The 24,982-nt window shown below is 43.9% G+C and overlaps 1 protein-coding gene across 2 annotated transcripts in view; it reads left to right on the top strand.

Moving 5' to 3' along the window:
- The window catches only part of trim67 (tripartite motif containing 67), a 75,326-nt gene that overhangs the window by 20,863 nt on the left and 29,481 nt on the right, over positions 1-24,982 (top strand). Inside the window, exons 6-9 of one of the 2 annotated variants that reach the window (XM_085996753.1) lie at positions 2,810-2,955; positions 5,873-6,011; positions 12,902-13,205; positions 21,987-22,149. In XM_085996753.1, the coding sequence (XP_085852879.1) occupies positions 2,810-2,955; positions 5,873-6,011; positions 12,902-13,205; positions 21,987-22,149 (752 nt within the window). Of the gene's footprint in view, positions 1-2,797; positions 2,956-5,872; positions 6,012-12,901; positions 13,206-21,986; positions 22,150-24,982 lie in introns of both variants that reach the window. The other variant, XM_085996752.1, reaches the window with a different exon arrangement.

Raw genomic sequence — 24,982 nt, 5'->3', positions numbered from 1 at the left:
AACCAAATCATCAACTGTAACAATTTCATTCTCATCACTCATTCCACTGGTTCAATTTGCTTTCAGTCCCTGAATATGACTTAATTTAATTTTTCAGTCTGAGACTTTAGGTTGAATTTCTGCAGAGGTTTTCTCACTTATCCATTGTTAACTTCAACGGAAAAGCTGCAGAAATCCCAGAAACACATTGTAAGCACCACTTACACTGTCAGGGATTCCGCAGCTGCTCCGCTGAACTTGCATAAGATTATAAATCCATCCCTTCACAATTACATTTAAAATCTGCTTAATTTTTTATATTACCTATACACACACATCTTTTATTTGTACCAGTTACCAATACAAAAGTCTATTGATTTGTGACTAAAGCACCAATAACTCCAATTAATGTACTTTTTAAATTATGTTCTTGATCGTAATTGTAGATGGTCATATTACTTAATTATTTTTAAATATTTCTTTGTCACTCATATATAACTTCTATTATATGATTGTACAGTAAAGAGTCAACACCCATTATGTTAGATTGAACTTAAAATGTAATGTGGCCAGGGTCCCTTTACGGATCCCGGCTTAAAACGCGTCATGTGTGACGTCACCAGACCCACTCCATCTAATTGGGCTGGATAACGTGCTGGGCGGGCTTAATAGGCTTAACTTAAGGTAAGTTCATTCTGTGCAGCAGGATGGAGCCAGCAGCGGGGTCGGGACCCGCCGCCTCACCGGACCCGCCAAGGTAAAGAAAATTCTAGCCTAAGTGTCCGTGCCATCATCAGGGCAAATTGAACTTTGGAGTTTGAGCATTTCAGATAGGTGCTCAACCACCTTGTGCATGACCTGACTTGACTGCCCACCTTGGAGGAGAGCTAAGCAATGTCTCCTTAGGGTTTCTTTGGCTCCATGGTGACATATCCAGCAATGGTAGATTGGAACCGAATCAACTCTGCATAGCAGACTCAGTAATCAGATACTTGGACTAGGCAGGTCCTCAGTATTCCAGCACACTGCTGATCATTGACCAGCCAGTTTGGCCCATTAATGGGACCTGGAAGAGTAAACCTATCAATGAGAGCTGGGAATCTTCCAACTTGGCTCCAGGTAATCCTACAAGTCAAAGTGGTAGTAGATCACACTTGGATAACCAGGCAGAATTGTACAGTATCTTTGCTGGTAAACTGCAGGATTTCAGCTGTTTAAAGTCCAGCAATATCCCTGTTCACTTTTGGGGTCCCTGAACCTTGGCTCTTGCTAATCTATGCCTAAACTCTCTGGACTTGGGTAGATAAGAAATAGAAGCAGGAGTAGGCCTTTTGGCCCCTTGAGCCTGCTCTGCTATTCAATAAAATCATGGCTGATTTTCTACCTCAACTCCACTTTCCTGCACTGTCCCCATATCCCTTGATTCCCTTAATATCCAAAAATCTATCAATCTCTGTCTTAAATATACTCAACAACTGAGTCTCCACAGCCCTCTGGGGTAGAGAATTCCAAAGATTCACCACCCTCTGAGTAAAAACATTTCTCCTCATCTCAATCCTAAATGGCTGACCCCTTATTCTGAGACTGTGACCCCTGGTTCTAGACTCCCCAGCCAGGGGAAACATCCTACCTGCATCTACCCTGTCAAGCCCTGTAAGAGTTTTGTATGTTTCAATGAGATTACCTCTCATTCTTTTAAACGCTAGAGAATATAGGCCTAGTCTACTCAATCTCTCCTCATATAGGACAATCCCCCCATCCTAGGAATCAGTCTGGTGAGCCTTTGTGTGGGTTGTTCAGAAGCTTGTTTTGGAGACTTGTGCATGGTGATGGGTTTCCACATGTCAGACAATTGATTGAGCAAAAAGACATATGTTTGATTATTCGAATGTCATCGCGGCTTAGTTGGTGTCACTCTCCTCAGTCAAAAGGTTGATGGTTGAAACAGTCTCCAGGACTTGAGCACAAATTTAAGGCTGACACTAGTATAATAGATTGAAGGTGTGCTGCATTGTTGGAGGTGCTGCCTTTCAGACGAGGCTGTGTCTGCCTGTTTGGCTAGATCCCATAGCACTACTGGAAAAAGAGCAGTGAGTGCCCTTGCTAACATTCATCCCTCAAGCACCACAATTAAGCAAATTAACTGGTCATGCATTTCACTACTCTTTGTGGAATCTTGCTGTTACAAGTTGGGTGCCTTCTTTCCCTATGTAATGGTGAATGCTTTTAGACATTTCTTAAGATGCGACAAGGCATTGTATAAATGCAATTCTCAGGTCCAAAGGAAAAAGAGCAGAGTGCTTAACCTAATGCACCAATTGTCCCTCATGTCTTCCAACTATTGTTGAAAGTTACTGAACCATTTAACCCTTGCAGAGAAAGACATTTGAATTTCCATTTTTTCAGTAACAACCATATATTACCCAATTGATTTATTGTGATTTTTATCACTGATAATTTACAGGACATAAACTGTGTTTAAGCTTTAGTGCATTCACTTCTTCATTTGTTATCATTATTACTAGTTTTTCCATGCTTATAGAAATAAAATAAAAATAGGCAAGTATTTGTGTGAGGCCTTGGGAGGTTTGGTTGTGAAAAGGTCTAGAATGCGGTTGCTGCTTTATCCATCTTGTCCATATGGTTAATAGATGGATAAAGTTGAAGATAGTGTAAATTCTTTTGCCCACTTAACCCCTTGATGTCATTTCAAATCTCCATATTCTAAAAATATAGATTTTTGCGAAATTGGGAACTGATTGTAGGTTTTTTATTAATCCTATTGTATAAAGGCAGAGTTAGACTGAGATGTGTTTAGTTCCTTCTGCAGTGCCACCTGTGCCAATACTACAACTGGAGAAATGTTGTACTCACAACAACAATGCCACACTTGCATGGAAGGCACCTCCACTCAACCAGACTCAGATCGAAGGCTACATCCTAGAGCTTGACGATGGAAATGGTGGACAGTTTCAAGTAAGCATTTCACTTTTCATATAGTCACGATATATTTGCAACTGAAAAGAACAAATCGATTTTCTGAATTGTTAAGTGAACGTTGAATTTGAAAGTTAGCAAAGTAGTCCCTTTATCATGATGTTTGAAAGAAACTATGAAATAGATTTTTTGTCTCACCAATTTTCTCCCTTCTCTCCTCTCCTGAAGATGCTGACTCCTTGTCGGAGTATGGTTCCATGGGGCCGAAGTGATCTTGGGTCGTTTGCTCCTCCTAAGTGTCAGCAATGGCTCAGTGGGTAGCACTCTTGCCTCTGAGTTAGATGGTTATGGGTTCAAGTCCCAGTCCAGAGACTTGAGCACATGATCCAGACTGACACTCCAGCACAGTACTGAGGGAGTGCTGCACTGTCAGAGGTGCTGTCCTTCGGATGAGAAGTTAAACCGAGGTCCCATCTGACCCCTCAGGTGGACGTAAAAGATCCCATGGCACTATTTTGAAGAAGAGCAGTGGAGTTCTCCCCAGTGTGCTGGCCAATATTTATCCCTCAACAAACATCACTAAAACAGATTATCTGGTCATTATCATATTGCTCTTTGTGGGACCTTGCTGTGTGCAAATTGGCTGCTGTTTCCTACATTACAACAGTGACTACACTTCAAGAAGTACTTCATTGGCTGCAAAGCGCTTTGGGACGCGATGAGCTTGTAAAAGGCGCTATAGAAATGTAAGACTTTTTTCTCTCTTCACGGGTCATCGTCCATGTGTGACAGAGAGTCAGCTGGCTATTCTACCACAGAACCATCACAGCTGAGCTTGACCTGTCCTCACCCACCATCCACAGGGATCACTGGATAGCTGTCAGGAGAGGAAAGGCTGGCTGATTTTTCCCCCATGCCTGTCCTAAGGGTGCCAACTCAGCTGAGATCAGAGCAGGAACTGGTGATTGAATCTGGAATCGACCTAGTGCATCTGGCTCAGCTGCTCACTATGGGAAGATTTCCCTTGGTTGCTGTTTGTAGAGAAATCGTAAATGCTTTCTTTAAAAATGAATTTGAGTTCACTATGAACAACACACCGAGGAAACCTTACCCTGCTGGATAAGTTCACCGAGCCATTAGGATCATTCACTAACTAGATCTATCAACTTTATTCTCTTTTAAACATCCAATTATAATCTTCTGGAATTATGGGGTTTTTATATAGCGAGCTTTTGCCTTGGGCTGATTCCCAGTTCACATTACTAATGAGTTCATTTCCATGCAGCATGAGTTCTTGTCTTAAAACAACAGTATACAGACTCCAAATTTGAGGCCAGTTATTGTTGACCATAATATAATTTTTGTCGTCTTTATCCCCCAAAGTTAGAAAATGATCATAGCTCTATGCATGCTACTGTTAATTAGATAGTAATATTTCAGGTCATGAGCTGAACGTGTTTGAAGATGGCACTCGTTTTGACGTTTATTATAAGTAATGTATTCAGTGTTGCATGCCCCTGTAATATCAGCAGAATAAAATCTTCTGTCATTGCATGGTTTGATTGCAAAACTGTTTGTCACTGTATTCTAACAAACCCACTACAGGCAAACAAAGCTTATTGAAAACGGAATAAACCTTTCCCATATAACTCCAGCTCGTGTACTTTATATACAGTAACAAAGGCTAGGCTGTGTTTCAAGGCCAAGATACACCTCTGGGTTGAGATGTTAATAAATTGCTCTTGCAGTTTGACGTCCTATCAACACGTCTGTGTTGCAGCCTAATAACACACTGTAGCCAATGTAGTATTCCACCTGTAATACTAGGTTATCTGCACATTGACTATGAATGCATGGAAATTTAGCTCTTTCATGTATTATTTCCAGTCATCAACTCAGTAAACTTGCTGTGAATGCAACAATTATTAACTGTTCAATGTGGATTTCACCACATTAACCATACTGACTGTCCCAGAGTACAGACTGACTGCAAATAAACCCCTAAAATAAAGTAACTCCCACTGAAATCCATAGTAATGTCTTGGACTTTCATGCTAATGGGTTGTGTGTGTAATGTAACCCCTAACTAATGTTTAGATTTGTCTATTGTCAGATTGAAATGGCTGCTCTGTGATGGAGAGAAAATTAGTCATGGGACCCCCAGAGAATACTTTATTTAACTGATAACCGAGCACTAGAAAAGCTTACGGGTAAAAATTGGTATTCTCCCATTTCTCAGACATAAAACAGGCACAACGTATACCAATTTCTGAGTGAGGTGCTGTACTCGATCTGTGCCGGCAACCTTATTGGTCCTTGCCATTTCTAGGTGGTCGCTAAATCACTGTTGGATCAATTTAAATATGCAAAGCAGGATCCCGCACCTGTTTCGGGACCCTTCTGCAAAATGCGTGAAGAACTAGGCTGAGCATGCTTTGTCCACGCTCGGGTTAATTTATCTCCATCTGAAGGAGGACAATAAGAACATGAAGTCACTACAAATGGGAGGTCCAGAATGCATTTTATTTTGTTTTTTAATGTTTAAATTTCTTTGTTTCTGACTGGAGTGAGTGAAATTAATTGTTGTACTTCATTTGTAACTGAGCACAACTCTGGGGGAAAAAAAACTACAGAATGATTTTAAAAAGAAAGGTTGTCTAGAAATTATTGTTTGCAATATTAATGTACAACCACTTAATGCTGAAACTAAAATGGGTTAACGCCTCTATTTAAAACAGCCGACAGAAACGTCGTATGAACACTTTAAGCATTTGGATGTGATTATTGCAGAGTAATTTCTTGGCTTAAGTCAGCAGATGATGTTCTGTATTATATGGTGATTGTGATTTGTATTGCTATACCACGTGTGCAACAAGGAAACTAAAAGTCTGAAGTACTGTAGTCCTGATCATGCATTCACATTCTTAACTAACTGCTAGTATACTTGGACTTTCAGGAGGTGTATGTTGGCAAAGAAACTGTGTGCACGGTAGATGGACTTCAGTTCAACAGTGCCTACAATGCAAGAGTAAAAGCCTTTAACTCAGCAGGTGTTGGACCTTACAGTAAAACAGTTGTGTTGCAGACATCTGAGGGTGAGGGATGGCCAATACCAACTTAATATTACAAAATTAATACCTTTTGTTTTGTGCAATTGTATTTGATGTATCTATCAACATTGGCAGCATTATCTTTGAATTGTTATATCTTCGCCGGAAATTTCAGCCACTGGTTTTGTGTCTTGAGTCAAACCTTGGAATAACCTTGATTCACATCTTGCTCCTCAGTCTTATCACGATTCTTGCATCTTCCTTAAACTTCTGCATACTTGAAGTAGCCCGTCAAAGTAAATGAAAGGAAAATTAATATTAATGTTAATATTAAAATGTACCAAAAACACACACGGTTGAGTGTATTTGGAATCAATTTGTATTTGTCAAAGGTAAAATAATCTTAAGTAGAATCATAGAATGATTCAGCACAGAAGGAGGCCATTCGGCCCATCGTGCCTGTGCTGGCTGTTTGGAAGAGCTATTCAGTTAGTCCCACTAACTGTTGGGTTTTATTTTCTGCAGTTTCCCCAAAGTATTTGCTATGAGAAGTTAGTACCAACCTAAGTTCTGTCACTCAGTTCACTAGCTCAATTAGCTAATGTATTTTAAAATGTGCATCGGTTTTTCCCAATTGAATCATTGTGGTGGCTAAGGTAGCCGCTGTCCTCTCTCCACATGTTAGCAAATCAATAAATAACGATCATTTTTATTCTTTTCCTAAAGATGACAATTGTTAAAAGTTAAAGCCAGATTCTTAAAGTGCTCAATGCTAGCCCAATTCACTTTATTAAAAAAAAAATTAAAAAAAGAAATCTATAATTGTGCTATTTTTAACACACTTCACAGAATCACAGAACCACAGTGCAGATAGAGGCCATTTCGGCCCATCGAGCCTGCACCGACACATATCCCACCCGATCCCTGTAACCCCTACACCAACACATATCCCACCCTATCCCCATAACCCCACGTATTTAATCCCCCTAACACTAAGGGTCAATTTATCATAGTCAATCAACCTAACCCGCACATCTTTGGACTGTGGGAGGAAACCGGAGGAAACCCACGCAAACACGGGGAGAATGTGTGTGGAGTTTGCACAGTCACCCGAGGCCGGATTCGAACCCGGGTCCCTGGCGCTGTGAGGCAACAGTGCTAACCACTATGCCACCGTGCTGATCTAACAAGAGTTCGGCACCTTTAATGCATGAATTCCACAAGTGTTCACTGTTTGCTTCATATGCACAATCTCTAGGCACGTCAAATCTCAGCAATAAGTTGAAAAATGCATAAATTGTCAAAAAATACTGTGTTTTAATGAAGTAAAGCAAGAGCAAAAAGGATGTAGCAAGTAAGGTGGATGCTCCTAAAATAAGTTCATTTGCAAATGTCTTTAAACAAACAAAAAGCAAATGTATATCACAAAATATATGCAGGTAATTTAAAACAGGTTGGAAGATTCAGAGCTTTACAGCTGAAGGTACTGGGATTGAAGCACTGAAATGTAGATTGAAAAGAACCTCCGTGCCAGAGCCCTACTTTAGCTTTAGTGGAAGCTGAGATCATTGTTGTCTCACAGGATTATAAAATTCCCATCGGAGGAATAGTTTGTGTTTTAGCTTCTGAAATTCTAAGGACAAACAGAAAAGGCCTACTTATCACACAGCTGCCTGCCACTAGTGATCTAGCCATTTGTGAAGCAGACTCCCTGACCACCAGTCCCATCCCTACGCTCTTGGTACTTTACAGTACCAGTCAGCTCCATTATGTGGTAGCCAAGGTAGTCACTGTCCTTTCTCTACATGTTAGCAAATCAAGGGTGTGGTGAGAATGAGGAACTTAAAGAAATTATTAGTTAAAAAAAAAACAGTACTAGTAAAATTAATGGGACTAAAATTCGATAAATCCCAAGGACCGGATGACCTACATCCTAGGGTTATGAAAGAGGTGGCCATTGGGATAGTGGACGCATTGGTTGTCATCTTCCAAAATTCTATAGATTCTGAAACGGTTCCTGCAGATTGGAGGATAGCAAATGTAACCCCGCTATTTAAGAAAGGAAGGAGAGAGAAAACGTGGAACTACAGACCAGTTAGCCTCATCAGTAGTTGGGAAAATGCTGGAATCTATTAAAGGATGCAATAACTGGGCACTTAGAAACTAATAGTAAGATTGGGCAGAGTCAACATGGATTTATGAAAGGGAAATCCTGTTTGACAAACCTATTGGAGTTCTTTGAGGATGTAACGAGTGGAGTAGACAAAGGGGAACCGGTAGATGTAGTGCATTTGGATTTCCAGAAGGCCTTCGATAAGGTCCCACACAAGAGGTTAGTGAATAAAATTAGGGCACATGGAATTGGGGGTAATATACCAGCATGGATTGAGAATTGGTTAACAGACAAAAAACAAAGAGTAGGGATAAACTGGTCTTTATCAGGGATCCAGGCTGTGACTGGTGGGGTACCGCAAGGATCGATGCTTGGGCCCCAGCTATTCACAATCTAAATCAATGATTTGGATGAGGGGACTAAATGTAACATTTCCAAATTTGCTGATGATACAAAGCTAGGTGGCAGTTGCGAAGATGTGAAGAGGCTTCAAGGGGATCTTGACAGGCTCAGCGAGTGGCTGAGAACATGGCAGATGGAATAGAAAAAACAGAAAGGCAGAGTATTTCCTAAATGGTGAAAGATTGGGGAATGCAGATGCTCAAAGGGACCTGGGTGTCCTTGTACATGAGTCACTGAAAGTGAATGTGCAGGTGCAGCAAGCCATTAGGAAGGCAAATGGTATGCTGGCCTTCATTACAAGAGGATTTGAGTACAGGAGTAAAGAAGTCTTACTCCAATTATATAGGGCCTTGGTGAGACCACACCTGGAGTAGTGTGTACAATTTTGGTGGCCTTACCTAAGGAAGGATATACTTGCCATAGAGGGAGTGCAACGAAGGTTCATGAGATTGATTCCTGGGATGGTGGGACTGTCGTATAAGAGATTGAGTAAACTAGGCCTGTATTCTCTTGAATTCAGAAAAATGAGAGGGGATCTCATTGAAGCATACAAAATTATTACAAGGCTTGATAGGGTGGATGCTGGGAGAATGTTTCCCTTGGCTGGGGAGTCTAGAACCAGGATAAAGGGTAGGCCATTCAGGACTGAGGAGAAGAAATTTCTTCATACAGAGGGTGGTGAATCTTTGGAATTCTCTACCCCAGAGGGCTGTGGAGGCTCAGTCATTGGGTATATTCAAAACAGAAGTCGATAGATTTCTGACTAGTAAGGGCATGAAGGGATATGGCGATAGGGCCGGTGAATGGAGTTGAGGTAGGAGATCAGCCATGATCTCATTGAATGGCGGAGCAGGTTTGAAGGGCCGAATGGCCTACTTCTGCTCCTATTTCTTATGTTCTTATTAAAGGGTAGTTAGAATTATACATCTGTAAAGAATGGATATAGAAGATAATGAGCCTGTAAATGGCTTCTCCGGACCTGAAAGCAATACCACAACTGTCTAAGCTGGCGCAGTAATGCTAGTAGACAGTTTTTTTATTACGTCGATGGTCTTTGTAACTCTGAGACTCTTAATACAACCCAATAGCAGACAGAAAGCTGATTATTAGCACCAGTGTCCCAGTTAACAGAAACCATCTCAGAACCCCAAGGGAGGGGGTCATGTTATTAATCTGCTTCACTACCGAGTACTCCGATTCAGAAGGCTCTCAGAGCTGTGCACCAAAGGCTGAGATTATTCTGTGTGGCTGGTGGCTAAAGGCAGTGAATTGGTGTCTGCTAAGGAAGGCATGACTATCTAGTTATTACTAAGGCACAGCACTTAACATTTGACTCCTATTCTTGGTTACCATGTTTTTCTATTCATCAAGGTTAGGGATGTCAAGACAGGGGCTTAGAATCTTTCTCTATTTTTGCCACCTATTGTCACTTTGATCAAACAGTGCAATTCAGTGAGAATATAGCCAGATATTGAATAAAGCTGCCTTTATTCTGCCTTGACAGCATGGTTTAAACTCCATACCATACCAAACCAATGAAACTTTATTTTCCTAGAATAATTACCTCCCTGAATGAGTTTGCTAATTTGGGCCAAATTGTAGGCAGTTTTGTGTTGTATGTTAGGTTGAGACTGCCCAACTCATTTCACATGCAACCCTTACAAGCAGCAGAAAGTGGAGACTTTCATCTGATCAGTCTGGGCTGGAATTTAAAAGCTGGGTCCCAGCAGTTCTAACCTATTGTGGAATTCATCTGTTAGGAGATTTCCTGAAATTTTTTTAGCTTGTTGGTTTGATAATCATAATGGAACTATGTTTAGGAAATAGGTGAAAAAGATGGCTGATAGGGGAATAGAAATGATTTATCACAATTGCCAACGTCAAAGCTTATATCTACCGACCAATGGAATATTATTTCCCTGCTTAGCAGGATTCAGAGAAAGCTCATCTCTACTGTCCTCAGTATAGTCTAAAGCCATGCAGATCATCGACATGATGAAGATAGCTTATTCCATCTTCTACAACTTTGGACAGTCAGTGGTCTACAAGACCATGACCAACACAACACTACAAGAGTTGCTAATGCTTAAGTCAGATCTCCATGTGTAGACCAAGAACTACAGAGCTATTGCACGTGCATCTCGGCATTCTATATGAATTTGAAAAGTTGCCATAGAATACCAGCAAGGAAGCTTCACATGAAGCTTGCCTGAGGAATTCTCTCCCTTGCAGAGGTTCAAATGCAGAGTTAGCTAATTACTGAAATGTTAAAGTTCTGTCTGTGGGATGTGGGGGAAGGTGAAGTCAAGGAGAAAGAGAAGGTGCTTACTGAAAGGGTAACTTTTATTCAAGTAATACCTCTATATATTTCCTCCTTCATTGCTTCCTTGATCTTTTACTGTTCAAATGGTTGGAGGCCAATGCAAAAGAGCAAAAGTAGAGTGAGGCAGAGTTTTCATACAGTATAGTTTTAAGGGAAGAGATTTGTGCACTTTTTGAGATCACTGACTTCCAAGTTTAATGGTTTGTTTTATGAGCGTGGCCAGCTACAGACATTCATGTGAATTTCTTCTCATAGAGAGTCATTTGAATAACAAAGATTGCTATACTTTTAGTGCATAGCTTGCCCTTTTACCCCTTTCAGCCTTTCACAATTAAGCTTACCTTACCTCAACCTTTGTTTCTTTGCTCCCCTATATTCATCTTTTAAAATTGTTTGCCTCCTATATCAGGACCTCCCTGCAGCCCCAAGAGAATGGGCAAGTGACCAAATCACAGGCCTCTGCCAATGTTGCTTTATAACTGGTTGCTGGGGTCATGACCTGTTCAAAGGATAAATAAAGCCATTTGTTAAAAATATGTTCTGCTAGTTCCCCTAGTAAAGCATCACCCAGTATAGCACTAAGCCATACAGCGTGCAAAATTAAGGCACATGGGATTGGGGGCAAGGTATTGACTTGGATAGAGAACTGGTTGGCGGACAGAAAGCAAAGTGTTGGAATAAACGGGTCGTTTTCCGAGTGGCAGGCAGTGACTAGTGGGGGTACCGCAAGGATCGGTCCTAGGACCCCAGCTGTTCACAATATAAATGATCTGGACGAGGGAATTGGATGTAATATCTCCAAATTTGCAGACGACACAAAGCTGGGTGGGAGGGTACGCTGTGAGGAGGATGTCGTGAAACTCCAGTACGATTTGGACAGGTTGGGTGATTGGGCAGAAACATGGCAAATGCACTATAATGTGGATAAATGTGAGGTTATCTACTTTGGTGGCAAAAACAGGAAGGCAGATTATTATTTGAATGGCAATAGATTGGGAGAAGGGGAAGTGCAAAGAGACCTGGGTGTTATTGTGCACCAGTCGCTGAAGGTAAGCATGCAGGTGCAGCAGGCGGTGAAGAAGGCAAATGGTACGTTGGCCTTCGTAGCAAGAGGGTTCGAGTACAGGAACAAGGATGTCTTGCTACAGTTGTACAGGGCCTTGGTGAGGCTGCACCTTGAGTATTGTGTGCAGTTTTGGTCGCCTTACCTGAGGAAGGACGTTCTTGCCATGGAGGGAGTGCAGCGAAGATTCACCAGGCTGATACCTGGGGTGGCAGGAATGACGTATGAGGAGAGATTGTGTAGATTGGGCTTATACTCACGGGAGTTTAGAATATTGAAAGGGGATCTCATCGAAACCTATAAAATTCTGTCAGGCCTGGACAGACTAGATGAAGGAAGGATGTTTCTGATGGCCGGGGAGTCCAGAACCAGGGGTCATAGTCTAAGGATAAAGGGTAAGCCATTTAGGACTGAAATGAGGAGGAATTTCTTCACCCAGAGAGTGGTGAACCTGTGGAATTCTCTACCACAGAGGGCGGTGGAGGCCAGTTCATTAAATATATTCAAGAAAGAGTTGGATATATTTCTTGAGGCTAAAGGGATATGGGGAGAAGGCAGGGACAGGGTACCGAATTTGGATGATCAGCCATGATCTCATTGAATGGCGGAGCAGGCTCGAAGGGCCGAATGGCCTACTCCTGCTCCTATCTTCTATGTTTCTATGAAAGTTTGAAGTTGGATGTTTAGCTGATGTAAGCTGGGGGTGGGGCAATTGGGTGCTACAGTTGGCCTCGCCACCCCTGTGCTGGGGCTGGGGAAGAGTATAGTCAGTCAGGTGTCCCACGCTATCCAGTGACCCCCCTCCTGGAAATTCTGGGTGTTTAGATGTCAAGTTAGGACAGTTGGGGCTTGGCTAAGATGGCCCTCCTTTCCCTCCCCCGCCACCCCCTGTCAATGCTCACATATGAAGAGTGGCCACTTGGTCAAGGTACTGAAGAGCTTCCACAACCTTGCACAAGTCTTCTGGGTGGGAAGGGTCTGTCAGAATATGTTTCTCATTATTTTGAAATTGCTGTTCTATTATTCCATTTCAGTGGCTTGGTTCACCTTTGATCCCAGCTCTGCCCATCCGGATATCCTTTTGTCCAATGATAACCTGACCGTTACATGTAACAGTTACGATGATCGTGTTGTGCTGGGATCTGTTGCACTCTCCAAAGGAATCCATTACTGGGAACTATCTGTTGATCGCTATGATAACCACCCTGACCCTGCTTTTGGAGTGGCAAGAATTAATTTAGTGAAGGATATGATGTTGGGCAAGGATGATAAGGCCTGGGCCATGTATGTTGACAACAACCGCAGTTGGTTTATGCACGGCAATTCCCACACAAATCGGTAAGTGGTTCATTTTACAGTGTGGCGATATTTCCAAAACCTTCAACAACCAAATCACCCCATGCAGTTACCAGTTTCAGGTGGGGCAAAGAAAATATTCAGCTGCTGCAGTAGTTTAAGAACTAAATCACTATGAAAATTACAAACAATTTTTTGGGACTTTAAAAAAAAAATTGTTCTTGGGATATGCTCACCTAGAGTTGCCCTGAGGGCATTAAGAGTCAGTTTCACCACTTACCATGATGGGACTTGAATTCATAACTTCTGGGTTGCTAGTCCAGTACCGTAACCACTGCACGACCATAGCCCTTGATCAGAAACAGTTCTGTAGCTTGATTGAAATGTAAAGGATATGATTGGCCTGTAAAACGTCATAAGTGTATGTTTTATCCTAGGATTTAGAACAGTAATATGTTTTGGGATAAAGTGAATCCAAATGTCAAAATGTAGGCTTCACATGTGCTGGCAGCCCTTCAGTACCTTGACCAAGTGGCAGGAAGCTAAGCAATGTCATGTACAATCTGTAGTCAGGACCAGCTGTGCAATCATCAAGGAGCAGAAGGTTACCCAAAGATGACTGGGAGGAATCCCAGCCTCTGGCAGATCTACCCCTCCAGGTCCCATTAATGAGTGAAGCTGGCTGATTAGTCATAAACAGCATCTTGGAGTACTGTGGACCTCCCTGGTTCAGGTATTGGATCACCCAATCTGCCACAAAGGGTTGATGATTCCAGTCTTCCATTGCCTGACGTTATCTTGGAGTCATCTTCATCTCAGAGTGGGCCTGCTTAGCTTCTCCTTCCCCACCTTCCCACTCCCCATCTCCCATGGCAGGTAGCCATTAGTTGGTCTATAGTCAACTGACAAACTTGAGTTCTTGGTTGGGTGGTTATCAGTTATGGGTAACTCCTAGTGAATGGCATGGTGAGTAACATAGCTCACCATAAACTGTGTGCATGCATCGCCACCATCTATCTGACCATGGTAGGAACATGTGCCAACCCTATTAAATGGTGGTTCCATCAATTGGAGACACAAAGGTTCAACAGTAACAGTTCGCCTCTATGCAACCCTATCGTGGTAGCCACCGAACCCTGGATGTAAGAGCCATAAAAGCTTAAGAAAATACTTTAAAATAGTGGTTAAATGGCATAATACAGTTAATTTACCTGACCGACTTATTGTATTAAGAAACCCCTATTTTCTTGCTCCAGTAGTATAGTCCGAGACACCCCCTTCATTCTTGCCACAATGGAACAGTCCCTAAGCCACACATGGGTGCAGCCATTTTACAGTTTAAACTGCACGTGGTTGAAGGAGGCAGAAGTTGTGAGGTTTGGAGCAGTACAGTTTTTGACCGTGTTCGTTTATACGTGTTTGCTTTGTAATTCCGTTTGTTAAGTGTTATAGTAAACAGTTTAAAAGACACAGCTACGTTTGGGAACGTTTTATTTCGACACGCGTCTACTCGTTGTTAAAAACCCCACAGCTCAGTGGCTGCCTGTTTGGAAACTGAGAAGCGCCACTACATTAGTCAAAAACTAGCTCCCTAAGAAGGAAGGGACGGAATCGTCGGCGAACGTATACCCGAATGGTCACGGAGCCAGACGACAATATAAGAAAGCGAAGGTACAGTGACTGCTACTTGCTTTGTTCATTCTATTGAGAAGCTAAATAAGAGCTGCGGGTAAAATGGCCGAGGCCTTACGGAGCCAGGAGCTTCCATCAGCCAGAAAGATTGCTGGCCAAAAGAGAGAAATAAAGCTCACCCCAAAGGCAATGGAAGAAAAGTTACATAGAAGCATAGGTGCAAGGAAGGCTAAATTAGCTCAGATAACTGGAAAAATGAAGATAATCGATCGTCTCATGGAAGATAATGCTAATATTAAGAAAGCTGAAGACATGATGTATTACGATTTCTCCAAGCTGCATGAAGAATTTAATGTACTCAATGAAGATGTATTAGCACTTCTGCCTGAAGAAGAGGGAAACGCTGATCAGCACAACTGGTTTGATCTTAAATCAACCAGCATTAAGGACTATATCAAGGCCACGGAACAGTGGATGTTAAAGATTCGTCAAGACGCTGATACAGCAGAGAAAGATAAAGTTGACGATGAAGTCGGACCAGACGATAGCATTTCAGAGACTTCCGCCAGACCGAGCAAAAATCGAAAAGAAGGTAGCTCTGTTTCTGGACGCAGGTCAGTCGCTTCTACCACAAGCTCGTCGCGACGCATGAGAGCGGAGGCCGGACGGGCGGCGTTGATGGCGCGCGCAGCATCTTTAGCGGAGAAGCAAGCTCTTGAACGGGAAGAGGCCCAACTGCAGGCCCAACGGGCCCAGGTGCAGGCAAAGAAAGAACAGCTGGAGATAAAAACAGCTATCGAGGTCTCAGACGCCAGGTTGAGTGCGTACGAAGATTATGAAGGCTCACGGGACGGCGGGAGCCACTGCCAGTCAACGCCGTCACATAGAGTTGGATCCAGGGCACCTTCAAGAGTTACAACAGAGCCCGAAGGCAATCCCCTGGCATTACAGCGTGGAAGAGTGGCCTCTCCACTAACAGGAGCACGTGATGCTACCCCAGACGTCAGACGGTCTAGACTAGACCCTGCTGATGACCACCAGAGGCCTGAAGACACAGGGAGAAGCCTATACCGAGTGATGCAACGTCAGAACGAAATTACAGAGATGCTTGTAAAACAACAGAATCTGTTTCGACTCCCTCAAAGAGACATACCAGTGTTCCAAGGCGACCCACTCAAGTATAAGCCCTTCATCAGATCCTTTGAACAAGCCATTGACTCCAAAACAGAGAGCAGCAGTGATAAGTTGTACTACCTGGGACAGTACACCAGTGGTAAGCCACAAGACCTGGTCAGAAGCTGTGAACACATGAGACCGGACCGGGGATACATAGAAGCCAGGAAGTTGCTGCAGGAGCACTATGGTAACGAGCTGAAGATAGCCACTGCATATATCGAAAAGGCTACCAAGTGGCCACAGATCAGATCGGAGGACGGAGAGGCATTGAACGCATATGTTCTTTTCCTCATAGGATGTCGCAACACCATGGAGGATGTTGAATTCATGGAAGAGATGGACAATCCTACGACTGAGAATCATCATCTCTAAGCTTCCTTACAGGATGAGAGAACAATGGAGAAGAACAGCCTTTGAGATAATGGAGAGACGGAAAGGTAGAGCCAGGTTTGCAGACTTAGTGAACTTCATAGACAAACAGGCTAAAATTGCTAGGGACCCATTGTTTGGAAACATCCAAGACGTCAGCCCGACCACCGATGGAAGAGTGAAAGCCAAGCCCGTTGAATCAAAGACTCTCAGGAAAGGTGGTTCCAGGGGAAGCAGCTTTGCAACTATCGTCACCCAGGCCGAGGAAGAAAGGCCCCAGAACTCATCTCACAAAAAGAGCAGCACAGTGACGCCTGCTAATGCCTTTCAGAAGCCATGCTTATTCTGCCAGAAGAATCATACATTGGATTTCTGCAGCGACATCAAAGCACAGCCACATAAGGACAGAATCGAATTCCTGAAGTGCAACAGCCTATGCTTTGGATGTCTCTCTCAGGGGCACCTGAGTAGAAACTGTAAGCAAAGAACAACATGCAGAGAGTGCACTCGGAAACATCCCAGTCTGCTGCATATCCATAAAGAAGAACAAGTCTCTAAGAAGAGTGAAGAAAACAATACCGACGAGAAGGTTGTCTCAAGTGCTCTGGTGTCGCTAGAACCAGAGACTTGTGGACTCACTGGGGCCGGTGACAGTGACTGTATTCTTGCCATCGTACCAGTAAAGATCAAGTCTAAGAGGAGCGAGAAGCTTGTGGAGACTTACGCCTTCATGGATCCAGGTAGCTCAGCAACGTTCTGCACAGAATCACTCATGCGACAGCTGAACGTTAGAGGCAGAAGAACAGAAATCCTATTACGCACCATGGGTCATGAGAAGTCAATGTAAAGTTATATCCTGTCAGACCTAGAAGTGTGTGGACTTGAAGAGAAGGACTTCATAGACCTGCCTAATGTTTTCACAGAGGGAGATTCCTGTTAGAATAGGGAACCTAGCCCTGCAGAAGGATGTGGATAGATGGCCTTACCTAGAAAAGGTGCGTCTCCCATACATTGAAGCAGAAATTGGCCTATTAATTGGAACCAATGCCTACAAAACTATGGAGCCATGGCAGGTGATAAACAGCAAGGATGACGGACCCTACGCCGTCAGGACAGCCCTTGGATGGGTAGTCAATGGACCGGTAAGGAGAGATGATGGCCACAAGTCGAACGAGGAGGAACGACAAAACGTCACAGTTAATCGCATCTCTATCGCAAGCATTGAAGAGCTGTTGATCCAGCAGTTCAACGCAGACTTCTCAGAACGCAGCTGTGAGGAAAAGACAGAGATGTCACAAGAAGACCATCAGTTCATGGGTTTGATGACAAGGTCTACACAGTTCATTGATGGCCACTATCACATTGGTTTGCCACTGAGAAGACAGACCGCGAAGATGCCGAACAATCGCCGCATAGCAGAGCAACGCGCCATCAGTCTAAAGAGAAAGCTGAACAAGAACCCTGACTTTCACGAAGACTACAAAGACTTCATGAGAAACATCATAGCGAAAGGCTATGCTGTAAAGGTGCCCGAGGAACAGTTGAACAGAGACGATGGAAGGGTCTGGTACATTCCTCATCACGGGGTGTATCACCCAAAGAAGAAAAAGATCCGTGTAGTGTTTGACTGCGCCGCCTCATTCAGAGGAACTTCACTGAATGACCAGCTGCTTCAAGGTCCTGATCTTACTAATACCCTCATTGGCATCTTGACTAGGTTTAGACAAGAGCTCGTTGCCATGATGGCAGACATAGAATCAATGTTCTACCAAGTTAGAATCCCTGATGAAGATGCTGATCTTCTGCGCTTCCTTTGGTGGCCAGATGGCGACGTTAGTCAAGCGATGGTGGAATGTAGAATGGCCGTACACTTGTTCGGAGCCACATCATCTCCCAGCTGTGCAAGCTACGCTCTCAGAAAAACTGCAGAAGATGGCAAAGGCAAAGCACCATCAGAGGCTGTGGAGACAATCTTCAGAAACTTTTATGTCGACGACTGTCTGAAGTCCGTGTCAACAGAAGACGATGCCATCGCACTGTCAAGAGACCTTAGAACTCTGTGTTCGAATGGAGGATTCCATCTGACTAAGTGGATAAGCAACAGCAGAGCAGTTCTAGCTTCTATTCCAGAAAAGGAAAGAGCCACTGAAGTCAAAGATCTGGACCTGAGCCACGATGTCCTTCCTATCGAGAGAGCTCTTGGTGTACAATGGTGCATCGAGTCAGACACGTTCAACTTCAGGATAATGGTGAACGAAAGACCATCCACAAGACGAGGGATTCTTTCCGTGGTCAGTTCCATCTACGACCCTCTTGGATTCCTGGCACCACTCATTCTGCCGGTGAAGCTGATGCTACGAGAGCTGTGTAGAGACAAGAGAGGATGGGATGAAGATATCCCAGAAGGTCAAGCTCAGAGATGGCACAGATGGTTGACAGATTTGCAACAACTTTCTAGCTTCAACATCAGTAGATGCATCAAGCCCGCGAGTTTTGGAGTTACAAAGACGGCTCAACTACATCATTTCTCGGACGCCAGTGAGGACGGCTATGGCACGGCTACTTACCTCTTGCTGACAAATCAACAGGGCCAGAAACATTGTGCCTTCCTCATGGGGAAATCCAGGGTGGCTCCGCTGAAGCAGGTCACCATCCCGAGACTGGAATTGACGGCAGCGGTTGTTGCAGTTAAAGTTGACCAGGTGATGCGGAAAGAGTTACAGCTCCCATTAGAAGAATCTGTCTTCTGGACGGATAGCACGACTGTGCTGAAGTATATAGAGAATGAGAAGATACGCTTCAAGACCTTCGTAGCAAACAGAATCTCATCCATTAGAGAAGCTACACAACCATCTCAATGGAGGTACGTAAACACCTCATTAAACCCAGCAGATCAAGCCTCACGAGGATTGAAGGCTGAAAACTTCATGAGGAGTGAAACTTGGATACAAGGCCCAAGTTATCTGCTGGAAACAGAGATCATGGCCAGAAAGACCAGATATGCCAAGTCAGATTGCTGAAGACGACGTCGAAGTCAAGAGATCAGTCACAGTAAATCTCATAAATACGAAAGAGAACTTTGACACAGTGAACAAGCTTGTTAACCATTTCTCAGGATGGCACCAGTTGAGGAAAGCAGTTGCATGGTTTCTAAGGTTGAAAGAGTTGCTGCTACACCTGAGCGGTAAGAGAAAAGAGTACCGAGCCACTATCGGTCAGTCTGAAAGTAACCCTGATAAGCAGAGAATGCTTCTACAGCAGTATACGCATCATCACAAGACCACATTGGGCAAGAATTCATTGACCGTGGAGGATTTGGCCAAGGCTGAGAAGGAGATAGTTCACTTCAGTCAAAGACAAAGATACCCAGAAGAAATCGAAGCTCTACAGCGAAATACTCCAATCAAGAAGGGTAGTCATATCTACAAGCTGGACCCTACACTGCAAGATGGAGTACTGAGGGTGGGAGGGAGACTAAACAAATCTGCTATGCCAGAGGAGGCCAAGCATCCTGCTATCCTTTCTAAGGACCTCCGGGTTGCTACCCTCCTTCTTCAGCATATACACCAGAGTATTGGACACAGTGGGAGGAGTCACGTGCTTGCGAAGCTAAGACAAAGATACTGGATTCCGGGAGCTAATTCCGTAATAAGAAAAATACTCTCTGAATGCATTGTTTGCAGACGGTTACATGCTAGAGCTGGGGAGCAGAAAATGGCAGACCTGCCTGAAGACTGTTTGTTACCAGACAAGCCCCCATTTACAAACGTAGGGGTGGACTATTTCGGGCCTTTCGAGGGAAAGGGAGGACGGAGCCTTGTCAAGAGATATGGTGTGCTTTTCACTTGTTTGACCATCAGAGCTGTTCATATTGAGGTGGCACACACGCTTGACACTGATTCCTGTATTAACGCCTTGCGGCGCTTTGTAGAAGAGGACAGGTGTCCATTATGCGTTCTGATAATGGCATTAATTTCGTCGGAGTGGAGAGAGAACTACGGGAAGCTATTGAAGGTTGGAATCAGCTTAAAATACAGGAAGCCATGATGCAAACAGGAATTAAGTGGATCTTCAATCCTCCGGCTGCATCCCACCACGGAGGTGTCTGGGAAAGACAGATACGCACCATAAGAAAACTACTCAGTTCTGTACTGAAGCAGCAAGCGCTTGACGACGAGGGACTCCAAACCGTTCTGTGCGAGGTCGAAGCCATCATTAATGACCGACCGATAACTAAGACATCAGATGATCCCAGTGACCTCGAAGCCCTGACTCCGAACCACCTGTTGTTGAAAACACAGCCAGCCATGCCCCCGGGAGTCTTCAAAAAGGAAGATCTGTATGCCCGTCGGAAGTGGAGGCAAGTTCAGTATATGTCAGACCTTTTCTGGACCAGATGGACAAGAGAATACTTACCTCTGCTACAGGAGCGTCAAAAATGGTCCAAAATAAAGAGGAACTTCATTGTCGGAGACATTGTCTTAATTGTGGATGATTCAGCCCCTAGAAATTCTTGGTTGATGGAAAAAATAATTAAGACCATGCCAGACTCCAGAGGCGTCGTTCGTCGCGTTTGTTTGCAAACCAAGACCAGTACCCTGGAAAGACCGATCACAAAGCTCTGCCTGCTACAAGAAGCAGCGTGAAAGGCTCCCGAACGAAAAAAGTGGACACTTATATTGTAAATATGTTGAACTCATTAGTTTATGACTCTTAATGTTTGAGTAATTGATATGCTTCGTGTGCCTAGTCAATTAGGGGCCGGAATGTAAGAGCCATAAAAGCTTAAGAAAATACTTTAAAATAGTGGTCAAATGGCATAATACAGTTAATTTACCTGACCGACTTATTGTATTAAGAAACCCCTATTTTCTTGCTCCAGTAGTATAGTCCGAGACACCCCCTTCATTCTTGTCACAATGGAACAGTCCCTAAGCCACACATGGGTGCAGCCATTTTACAGTTTAAACTGCACGTGGTTGAAGGAGGCAGAAGTTGTGAGGTTTGGAGCAGTACAGTTTTTGACCGTGTTCGTTTATACGTGTTTGCTTTGTAATTCCGTTTGTTAAGTGTTATAGTAAACAGTTTAAAAGACACAGCTACGTTTGGGAACGTTTTATTTCGACACGCGTCTACTCGTTGTTAAAAACCCCACAGCTCAGTGGCTGCCTGTTTGGAAACTAAGAAGCGCCACTACACTGGATATATGACTGTATGTTCTCATACCTAGCCTTTAGGTAATGACTTTCCACCAGCTATCATTCCAAGTCTGAATTTCCTCATCTGTTGTACACTGAACATGCACCTTCAGCATGGTGGTAGGACCTACACAATTTCTGCTACAGCTTCTGCATTATCTCAGTCAAGAAATGTCTTAAATGTCTTTGCTGATGCTCCAGGATTATTTATCCTAATAGTACGTGCAAGGCACTTCTATTCATAGAATGGAGAAACCATATCATGAACAGGATTTGTCTTTTTTTTTTAATTGGCACATTTAGAACATATTTCTCTCTTGTAATTGTGTCACACTGTAATCTCAATGCAGTATATTAATGGAAATGTCAGACAAGAAAGTTGCTTGTTTAATTGAATCAAAAGAGTTGTGTTGGCTTGAATAAAATGAGTTTTTTTTACAAATTCTAGGACAGAAGGTGGGATTTGTAAAGGTACAACAGTTGGAGTTCTCCTGGACCTAAACAAGCACATCCTCTCATTTTACATCAACAATGTGCAGCAAGGCCCTGTAGCCTTTGAAAATTTGGAAGGCATGTTTGTTCCTGCTGTCAGCATTAATAGGAATGTCCAGGTAAGACTGGGTCATGATACAAAATGTGCCTTTATCAGACCCTTTTCACTCTAGCAAGAATATACCCCTAATGGCGTACCATCGACCGAGTCCAACCTGCGACCCGTGGGCCACATCTGGCACCCAAGTCCAGGTAACCCAATCCTGGGGTGTCCAGATTACAGCTCTTGGGTGGTACGCAGGTTTCAAACCCTGGCAATCCAGCCCAGGTTACTCAGTCCCATTTAGCTTCAATTTTTTACTCGCTGGTCATTCCGTTTGGATTCTGTGTGCCTGGGACTTTGGAATGGGATGGTTTTAGTGTGGTTGCCTCATTGGTGACTGAATCCTAAATCCGATACCAAGATCTGCCAGCATTGGCACGTTGAAAAGTATGCAAATTAATGCCAACATAGAAAGAAAGACTTGCATTTCTATAGTGCCTTTCACGACCACCGGACGTCCCAAAGTGCTTTACAGCCAATTAAGTACTTTTGAAGTGTAGCCACTGTTGTAATGTAGGAAACATGGCAGTCAATTTGCAAGCACCCACAAACAGCAATGTGATAATGACCGGATAATCTGTATTTAGTGATGTTGATTGAGGGATAAATATTGGTCAGGAGACTGGGGATAACTCCACTGCTCTTCGAAATAGTGCCATGGGATCTTTTACATCCACCTGAGAGAGCAGACGGGGCCTTGGTTTAACGTCTCAGCTGAAAGATGGCACTTCCGACAGTGCAGCACTCCCTCAGTACTGCACTGGAGCGTCGGCCTGGATTTTTGTGCTCAAGTCGCTGGATATAGTAGATTTATACATTATATGTGGCTACTAAGAATCCATGTTGCACCTGTGTGGCCCATGAAGACTAAAAGCTTTACAGCCAGCCAGTGTATCCCAATAGACATGCATCCCAGAAGCTAGTTTTCAAGTTTCCTTGGTGTCCCTGTAGCTGACCTTTTGTAGAAGTGGTTCACTAGTGCAAGAAGGAACTTTGAAACTGAGAGCTGGCCCAGGAGTAGTGGTGCTGGGATTGCAGTGAATCGTGCACTGACTGTGCCTCCACCTCACTGAGCTGACCCCGGCGGATGACGAGAGGTCAACTTCGTTTATTTTCTGGCGCTCCTGGCATCGAGCGCACGGAAATCGTGGGCCGGAATTCACAATCTATATCAATGATTTGGATCAGGGGACTAAATGTAACATTTCCAAATTTGCTGATGACACAAAGCTAGGTGGCAGTGTCAGTTGCGAAGAGGATGTGAAGAGGCTTCAAGGGGATCTCGACAGGCTCAGTGAGTGGGCGAGAACATGGCAGATGGATTATAATGTGGTTAAATGTGAAGTTATCCACTTTAGTAGAAAAAACAGAAAGGCAGAGTATTTCCTAAATGGTGAAAGATTGGGGAATGCAGATGCTCAAAGGGACCTGGGTGTCCTTGTACATGAGTCACTGAAAGTGAATGTGCAGGTGCAGCAAGCCATTAGGAAGGCAAATGGTATGCTGGCCTTCATTACAAGAGGATTTGAGTACAGGAGTAAAGAAGTCTTACTCCAATTATATAGAGCCTTGGTGAGACCACACCTGGTGTAGTGTGTACAATTTTGGTCTCCTTACCTAAGGAAGGATATACTTGCCATAGAGGGAGTACAACGAAGGTTCACGAGATTGATTCCTGGGATGGCGGGACTTTCGTATGAGAGATTGAGTAAACTAGGCCTGTATTCTCTTGAATTCAGAAGAATGAGAGGGGATCTCATTGAAGCATACAAAATTATTACAGGGCTTGATGGGGTGGATGCTGGGAGAATGTTTCCCTTGGCTGGGGAGTCTAGAACCAGGGGCCACAGCCTCAGGATAAAGGGTAGGCCATTCAGGACTGAGATGAGAAGAAATTTCTTCATACAGAGGGTGGTGAATCTTTGGAATTCTTTACCCCAGAGGGCTGTGGAGGCTCAGTCATTGGGTATATTCAAAACAGAAGTCGATAGATTTCTGACTAGTAAGGGCATGAAGGGATATTGCGATAGGGCCGGTGAATGGAGTTGAGGCAGGAGATCAACCATGATCTCATTGAATGGCGGAGCAGGCTCGAAGGGCCGAATGGCCTACTGCTCCTATTTCTTATATTCTTATGAATGTCGGGTGCCAGGAGCTTACGGAAGTGCCCCTGGGCTCCCCTGAAACTGCTGGCATCTATATCTATATATATAAATCGGTCGATCTGTCTCATTCTGTCAGTCATCGCGTGTGCGTCTGGCGGGCTATGCGCTCGAAAGTTACAGGGCGTACCTATGCGCGCGTTACCTCCAAAGAAAGCTTACGCTTCCGAGACGGTTTTAAGCGTATTTACGTTTCGGCCGGGCTAAAATCACGCCCGCGGTATCCCAAAAACCTTCAACATTCCGCTCATTATCCGCTCATTAGCGACAGTGTGACCTTGGTCGAGCAATCGTACGGCGGCTTGCTGCCGCGTGCGGCCGGGCCAATTGGTGCGTGTGTGGGTGGGCCTTATCATTCTGAACCGAGGTGAGTCGCCGCCATCTTGATTCCAAACTTTTCCTTTCTTTTTCCCGCTTTCTGCGTCTTTAAAAAAAAACGTTGCTTTTAAAACACATATTGTTTTTAAAAAAATTAAAAAAAAATGATTTAGAAATGAATTAACTTATCTAATCTCATTAATTTTCCTACCTTTCCCCGTTTTTCCAGGTAGGCCTCGAAGCCTCGGCTTCTCCTCCGCACCCACGCCCGAGCTCTCTTCCCCCCCAGTCGCTCTCTCTCTCTCTCCCCCCCCCCCCCCCCCCGCCACCCCCAGTCGCGCTCTCTCTTTCCCCCCCCCCCCCAAGTCG

The sequence above is a fragment of the Somniosus microcephalus genome, chromosome 9, assembly GCF_052327205.1.
Source record: "Somniosus microcephalus isolate GS21.2 chromosome 9, FLI_Smic_1.0, whole genome shotgun sequence".
Taxonomy (NCBI): domain Eukaryota; kingdom Metazoa; phylum Chordata; class Chondrichthyes; order Squaliformes; family Somniosidae; genus Somniosus; species Somniosus microcephalus.
This window is presented reverse-complemented; position numbering and strand designations above follow the sequence as displayed.